Here is an 8,316-nt window from a genome sequence, read left to right on the forward strand (position 1 = left end):
ATTTTAAACTGCGTATGTTTCAGTAGCTTCCGAACATCAGAAGGATGCAATGGAGAGCTTCCGTGAACTGACGAGGTCCAGCATTTTCTGGGTGATTCGCTCATCGGCTTAAGCATTGTCTTGGCTTTCCTTCGCCGACCAATTTCATTCCAGTTGTGCTATCGACCTCGAGGCGAGAAGAGGATACAATAAGCGTTGATCATGTATGCATTGGCCTTGTCTAATCACCAGTGCTAGACCAAAGGCCGTCAAAATCGAACAGCACAAGGGCAATGAAAACGCCAAAGCACGTGTGTGTGTGTGCACGTTTCATCACAAAGACGTGTATCTCTTTGGTGTTTTAACATCTTAGCACCTGTATAATGTCAGAAAGGCTAAAGCGGGGTTTATTTATACGTAACCTTAACAATGCACGTGAAAGCTCACGTATAAATGAACCAGTTACATTGCATGTTTTTATAAAGCTATGGGAAGAAAGCAGTGAACCCGAAAAAAAACCCATTCAGAACAGGGGGAGATCATACAAACGCCAGGCCGTTGTTGTTTTGAGACACCAATGTTACCAATTGCGCCATCCGACTGCTGCAGTAACCTATTAGTTTTTTTTAAACCAAAATAAGGGCAGCAGATGTATCAGTAGTGGCTGTAAATCTGACAAAAGGCCACAGCTCTATAAAAGTCACCTAGCCAGGCGCCTTAAGGGACATCCCTGCCGGGGGTGGCTGGAGGAAGGCGGGAGGGGGGTGGGGGGGACGTAGCATCGCGTGTTCAACTCAAAAATAATAAAGTTGAAAGAAGCGAGAGAAGAAAGCAGCAAGAAAGGCCTCACCTCGCTGGCTTGGAGAACGAATGTCGATAAGATAACAAACTCCGTACACCACCCCCACCCCCCACCCCGCGTCCCCAGGAAAGAAAAGAACAACCCATGAAAAACACGTTGATCCAAAAAAAAGTAACGATCCCCTTCTGTTCACACACACACCTACACACCTGTGCGCGTGACGTCACGGCGGGACAGGTGAGAGATATATAAAGAGCAGAAGCGGTGACAAGTCGAAGTTATTTACGCGCTAAGCCCGACCTGTGCGGGGCCTCACTGAGAATCTGTTGTAGGGAAATAGCAAAGCACGCGCACGTACGTACACAGGTACACACGCAGGTATACACACAGGTGCTCGCGCACTGCTCCTCCTACTAGGTGCTGTTGCTGTTGGTGCTGTGTTCAGATCTGTTTCGTCGTACATTGACGGGCAACCAATGACTGAACGGTTGGTTACGTTGGTGTTCTGGAGGTGTATGCAGTCAGCTTAGTGGTGAACTCTGACGTGAATACGAGTTGTATTTTAGAAGTCCGTGTGTGAGTGCTGCTGACTTCACTGCCCGTTTGCCTGCGAGGAGCCATTGCACAAGATCGGAGCGACGACTTCAAGAGTTGCCAGGTGAGGTTTCAAAGTCACCTTTGTTAAAATTAGAGGCTATTATACGGCAGTTAAGTGTGCGTGTACGTTAAACTTATTTCACAATGTACATAGCATACCGTGCTAATCGGCGGGGCGGGGAAGGACAACAAACTAAACACAAATAAACAGTTCTGAAGAAATGAGTTTTTAATCGAGATCATTTAAAAGTGCATTGCTCCAGTGGCTTCCTAATATGGGAAGGAAGAGCGTTCCAGACGGCCGCAGAAGCACATCCGAAAGTGCGCTGCGGTGACCGTCTTTACGTGGTGTGTCGTTTGTTCGTGCAGTAGTGAAATGTTTGGTGCACTGCGCCACCTAGGTTCAATTCCCGGCTATGGATACAAGTGGCGAGTAATATCTTGACTTATCCTGAGCCTCCCCTAGATCGACTCAGCCTTCAATTAATATGTGGTGCGATGTATAAACATCAGCACTGGGGAGACAACATGCGGCCGGCTGCGGTAAACTTTGTCGAAAACGTCAGTGCATCCCTGCCCAAATAATGCGTTCGGCGGCCCTGAGTCAGTGGTGGAAATTCCCCATTCCTATGACGTGGGCAAGTTTATCCATTTGTCGAATGACAGCATATTCACATTTTGTTCTCGCTGACATCACGGGGTACACTCATTTGCTTCGTGAAGCGCCTGCTCAGAGCAACGCATTCATCTCCTCTTCCCACACCGCTGCTTGGCACACGGCCAACACAGCAGGGCCATCCTCTCTTTACCGTGGTCTCGTCTCTGTGTCTCCATCCGTGCCTCTCCCCATCGCTGCCTCTCTCCACCCGTCTCTCTCTCTCTATAATCAGTGTCCGTCTCTCTCTGCCTCTCCTCCTCTCTCCCTCTGAGCCATCCTCCGCATCCCACCCGCTCGGTGTTCCACTGACGGTTTTGAGACATTTCTACAAATCCCCAATGAACCCACCACCCCACCTCGTCAATCAAGACATCATCATACCAGTGGCGTAGCTACCGAGTGTGCAGGCGGTGCAACTGCACCGGTGGGGGAGGAGGCGCAGCGGCCCAGGCGCCGGGTTATGCTGACCCGACCATAGTGGACATTTGTGAAAACGTGCATAGCTCATAGGATTCCTCCAGTCTAAATAAAGATTCTGATTCGGGAAGAGTAGGGGACGGGGTGGAGGTTATGGGAATTGACCTTGGGGTCCCCCGCATTGAATTACTTGCACAAGGGAGCGGCATGCCAAAGACGCTACAGCGCTGCTCAAACATCACCAGTATGATCAATACTATACGCCACCGGTGCATCATTACACCTTGACCTCTGACCTCTGCGTGCAGGTGACAGGGAGACTCCATCATGGACAGCGCACAAGTGAGCGTCATCGCCTTCGGGCCCACAGCCGGAGGAGTTGGATGTGGAGGAGGTGTCGAGGATGACGAGGAGGAATGCGGCAGCACCTCGAGTCCCCTGAGGCGCGTGTCGCGCCCTCGGGGCGCCTACACGAGGAGGAACAAACCTCCATACTCCTACATCGCTCTCATCGCCATGGCGCTCAGGGACTCGGCCTCGGGGAGACTCACTCTGGCCGAGATCAACGACTACCTCATCGCGAGGTTCGACTTCTTCCGGGGCTCCTACACGGGCTGGAGGAACTCCATCCGGCACAACCTCTCCCTCAACGAGTGCTTCGTGAAGGTACGGCGCGGCATGGTCGGTCGGTCGGTCGCTTTCTCTGCTCTGCAGCTCCCATTGTCTGGTACTACTCCCGAGTTAATAGACAAAAATACACGATTTAGCATAAAGTAATTTTAAACTCGAGCGTTGAGGCGGTGCTCATCTCTGATGTTTACAGCCCTTATAGCCGATGATGGAAATTCCACATTCCTATGGCGGGAGGAGCGCGTGCATCCATTGGAAAACCATCGTGTGACTTCCGCACAGGTGGCACTTATTTGATCGACCCCGGAGGGAGGAATGGGCCGGGTGAACGCCCATCCAGGAATTGAACTCACAACTTCCCATTGCGAGCCTCTCACTGTGCCGCTGAAACACTTGGACGGACATAGCAAGTGCGTGTGAGCTCGGCCACTCTCACGATTGATCTGGGCCCATCGCAGCCCAGACGGTCACCGCATCGCGTGGCGCTTTCAGATGCGCTTTTACGACTGCCTGAAACGCTCTTCCTTCCGATATTAGGAAGCCATTGGAGCTATGCACTTTTAAATCTAAATTGAAAACTAATTTCTTTAGAACTGTTTTTTGTGTGTTTAGTTTGTTGTCTTTCCCCCGCGCTTCCGATTAGCACGGTTGGCTACGTACGGTGCGACAGAAGTTCAACATACATGCAGTAACACCATCATCTCCGTGCACCAGTGTGCGTGCCAGCCATGCTATGGCACCGACCACAGGCACGGTTGCCATTTGGCACGAGTCGTCGATTCATTACACGTTGTGCACGCACGGCCCGTTGGGCAGTCCGCTGGTCAGTGGCGATTGGTGCCAGACCGTTTGGCTCTATGTGGCAGGAAACCACAGTGCCTGGAGAGAACCCACCAACGCATAAGAAGGCACACCACGTATAGATTCATGAGCCAACATGCCACAGCCCCACAGTCTATGACACACATTACGCATAGTGGTAGCCCATTATCCATGCTCAACCCCTGCTTGATTTTCGAGGTGTGATGGGATTGGGTGAATTGTGGGTGAATAGGGTCACAGGCTTTCATTATGTATGGACGTTGAGCTTCTTTTACACCGTACGTAGCCAACCATGCCAATCCAAGGTGCGGGGGAAAGACAACAAACTTAACACAAAAAGCAGCTCTAAAGAAATGAGTTTTGAATCTAGATGATTTGAAAGTGCATAGCTCCAGTGGCTTCCTAACATTGGAAGAAAGAGCGTTCCAGACGGCCGCAGTAGCGCATCTGAAAGCGCCGTGCGATTCGGTGACCACCGACTTTGTTTCAATGGCCAGCCAAGTCCATCGCGAGGGCATGACACTAGAGAACTAAAAGTCTGCACAGATGGGTTCACGAACCGGGACTGAGTGCATAGTGAGCGAATAGCGTCACAAGCGTTCGTTCTGGTGATCATCTCACGGTGCCAATGTCTTCTTCGTGTGCCGCAGGTCTTGCGGGACCCGTCCAGGCCCTGGGGCAAGGACAACTACTGGATGCTGAACCCGGCGAGCGAGTACACATTCGCCGACGGCGTCTTCCGGCGCCGGAGAAAGCGCCTCCCCCGTAAATCCGACGAGCTGCACCTTCCAAACACCGCCTCCTCCTCTTCCTCCTGCTACTTCTCCTCCTCCTCTCCACCCTCGTCATCAACATCACCATCGTCACCATCGTCGTCGTCGTCTTCGGCGTCGCCGCCGCTGCTGCTGCCGCTTTCCATGGGCGGTCCGATGGCCCATTCCCCGGCCAGCCCCCGTTCTCCTGCACGGCATTTTTTGCTGAAGCCCCCGTCAACATCATCAGCAGCATCAGCAGCAGCAAGATCGGGAGGAGCAGGTGGAGCAGGAGGTCTCGGCGAGCATCAGAACGTCAGGAAGACCTTCAGAAGCGCCTTTACTATCGACAGCATCTTAAGCCGGCCGGACCGGGCGACCGTGGAGGTGGTACGCTCAGACCACGAGAGGTTCGGCCTCTCCTCGTCTCCTCTCTCATCGTCGCCATCGTCGCTGTGGCTGCCCGCCGTGTCACCTCCTCATCACCTCCTCCACCCCTCGCCAGAGTGGGGGCTCCTGATGTATGAGCTCAGCCGGTGGCCGTGGATGATTGATCAAAGTCTCGCTGCTGGTGGTGTTGTTGGTGGGACTGTGGGTTCGTGTCACCATGCGTTCCCAGCTGCGGCTATGTGTTAAGCGGCTACGGTCGCGTTCTTTGTCTCTTTGTTTCGTTTGTTTTGTTTGTGCAACCGTTGTGGCAACATCTTTGCCACGGTTTTGCGTTACGGGGTAAACGATTGACGCAGGGACAGACAGACAACGCGGGTAGATGGACAAGCCCGAAGATACACGAGCAGGAATAATAGACTGACTCGAAAGTGGATAGATGAACAGACAGACCTGGAGAAACAGCAGGCAAAGAGAGTCTGTGAGAGAGGCAGAGAGAGAGAGCAACTAGGGGTGAGAGAAAAGGGAGAACGACAAAGAGGAGGGAGAATGAAGGCGAATTAGAGCAATAGCGATGCGGAGGTGGAGTGGTTGGCGCACTGCTCTTTAAACGCGGGTGACCTGAGTTCGATTCTCAGCCACGGCCAACATCAGTGGCGAGTGATATCAGAACCAGTCCTGGGCCCACTTCACGAACCCATGTGAAGGGCTGCAAGTTGCTCTTTGCCCGATGATGTTTGTCTGCAGGAGGCACGGGTGGCTCACAGGTTACAGCTCTCAGCTGACACTGCTACATTTGTGAGGCAAGCGCCGAGTGATTAATCCTGGGTTCTCAAGTGCAGTGAGTTGATAGTGTCTCAGCACGATCACCAGCGACTACACAAATGCAATGAAGTGATACTGCACTTAATGTGGGGGATACATTCTAGGAATCAAAAACATCGGTTTGACTGTCATCGGATGAGCAATACCTCTCGGTGGCAGGGAAAGTGGGAAAGTGCTGCCTATCCCCCTACTGCGTGAACCAGTGAATCTCAGACGTAGCTCTGTAATGTCCGCTTCTTCCGCGGGGCTATTCGTTCTCTGGCTCGAAGGGTCGCACCGCTCTGCGGGAGACACGGATGGCTTCTTCACGACAACAATCCGACAGACACCACGTTGAGGCTAAAACTCGGAAAAAATCACAAAGTAAGAAATTTTCATAGAAATAATAATGTGTATGATAGAGGAGCGTCAGACAAAAAAGTAGTTCTGTGTCCCAAGTATATAATCTTTGAAAATACCAACTTATTCTATGGTAGGGTCACATCTATCACACCCTTGTATAAATTGAATGTACATAGTCCCTCTAAAAATGTGTCGAGACCACGCACGCTCAGCGTGTCACCCATTGTGTGTTTATAAATACTGTAACGGGTTAATCGTGGACGAATTGTCTGTGGCTTAAAGTAAAAGCCTTGACGTAGGTATGCCGCGTCCGTCTCGCGCGCCTTAGTTTTGGCTATTTGTGTACAGGTGAAACCAGAGCAGTCATCAAGGTATATATAAATATTAAGTGATGTCAGTGGAAGTCTTGTAAATATTAGGGGACCCTTGTCTCTTCTGACAAAAGCTCGTCGTCTATTAGCGGGACAATTCAGCCCCACATACCCCCCGCCCCCCCCCCCCCCCATGACGATTTGATGAACTGTTGATGAACCATGATGACGATTCGATTCAAGAATCGATAATTATTTTAAAAGTTACATTGAACTGTAACCCCTCCGGCGGCTGCAGCGATCATGTGAACCCATTACTTACGATGCATACGAATCGAAAACCAAACTTAGATTCTTCCTACGAATCGATACGAATCGACGAATGGGTTCACCGTTATGCCGACAATTTCTAAATAGCCCCGACAGAAACAGCGGCTAATATCGTATTGATGAACATTCCTTGTTAAGTTAGAAGCAGCGAGGCAATGCCATCACTTGTTGCGGATAGTTAACAATGCGTTATAATTAGTTAACTTGGTGGTTGTACTCGAAATCTTCATGATAGTAAGGCTACCAGACGAACGTCCATTTGTTCTGGGTGAGCCACCCAGAGGCTGGGCAGCCCTACCTGATTAATGTGCGCCGACGAAATGTGTGGCAGTCGCTGTGAAGCTTGTGAAATGTGCTCAGAAGATGATGCGGTTTTTATGCGCACAGATTGCACGATGTTTGTGATTATAATTTTTTACACACTGCAATTGTTTGCAAAGATGTACATATGTTTGTGTGTATATATACAATAAAACGTGGATCATGACAGTACTGCGTCCTGTTCTGAGTTTGCCCTGTCCGTCACGACATCTGCGTTTAAGTTTTAGCAGCAGTGGCCAGTGAGAGAAGGTCACGGCGTGGCAAAATGTTCATCCAGCAGTAGATAGACGATGTCGGCTACTGCTGCTGCTGCTGATGATGAAGAGGGTAGAGTCGGTGGCCAATTGATTGGCACATCGCACACTATAAACCCAGGAAGCTGGGTGTGATTCCTGGCGACGGCTAAAGTCAGTGGCGAGAGTTATCTGAACCGGCACTACGATGACCGTCGGCCCGTCCCTCCATACGCGACCATCCTTTGGACGTGACTTTTACAGGGGTCAGGATAGAGAAAAGCAATAGATAACACGCAGCCAGCCAGCCAGCTAAACTTTTTCGTCTTCTTCATAATACGGTGAATGGGGGCGCCGCTGTTTTCAATGCCATATTCGCCGACACGTGAACCCGTGACACGCAAATATAGTGTACACAAATATAGTGTACACGAATATAGTGTACACCAATATAGTGTACACCAATATAGTGTACACGAATATAGTGTACACCAATATAGTGTACACCAATATAGTGTACACCAATATAGTGTACACCAATATAGTGTACATGAATATAGTGTACACCAATATAGTGTACATCAATATAGTGTACACCAATATAGTGTACACCAATATAGTGTACACAAATATAGTGTACACCAATATAGTGTACACAAATATAGTGTACACAAATATAGTGTACACAAGTATAGTGTACACCAATATAGTGTACACCAATATAGTGTACACCAATATAGTGTACACTAATATAGTGTACACCAATATAGTGTACATAAATATAGTGTACACCAATATAGTGTACACCAATATAATGTACACAAATATAGTGTACACTAATATAGTGTACACTAATATAGTGTACACCAATATAGTGTACACTAATATAGTGTACACAATAATAGTGTAC

General features: G+C 49.7%; 1 protein-coding gene across 1 annotated transcript; it reads left to right on the forward strand.

Moving 5' to 3' along the window:
• The first annotated feature begins 1,040 nt into the window (after positions 1–1,040).
• On the forward strand, positions 1,041–7,341 carry LOC144732347 (uncharacterized). The gene is made up of 3 exons (XM_078613826.1): positions 1,041–1,439; positions 2,762–3,119; positions 4,556–7,341. Exons 2-3 carry the CDS (start codon positions 2,781–2,783, stop codon positions 5,291–5,293), a joined length of 1,077 nt encoding a protein of 358 aa, XP_078469952.1. The 5' UTR covers positions 1,041–1,439; positions 2,762–2,780; the 3' UTR covers positions 5,294–7,341.
• The last annotated feature ends 975 nt before the right edge of the window (positions 7,342–8,316 follow it).

Source organism: Lampetra planeri, chromosome 42 (genome assembly GCF_965212315.1).
Source record: "Lampetra planeri chromosome 42, kcLamPlan1.2.h2, whole genome shotgun sequence".
NCBI lineage: Eukaryota > Metazoa > Chordata > Hyperoartia > Petromyzontiformes > Petromyzontidae > Lampetra > Lampetra planeri.

Coding starts and splice junctions, on each gene's coding strand:
- LOC144732347 (XM_078613826.1), top strand. CDS start 2,781: ATGGACAGCGCACAAGTGAGCGTCATCGCCTTCGGGCCCACAGCCGGA. Junction 3,120..4,555: donor TCAACGAGTGCTTCGTGAAG/GTACGGCGCGGC, acceptor CGTGTGCCGCAG/GTCTTGCGGGACCCGTCCAG.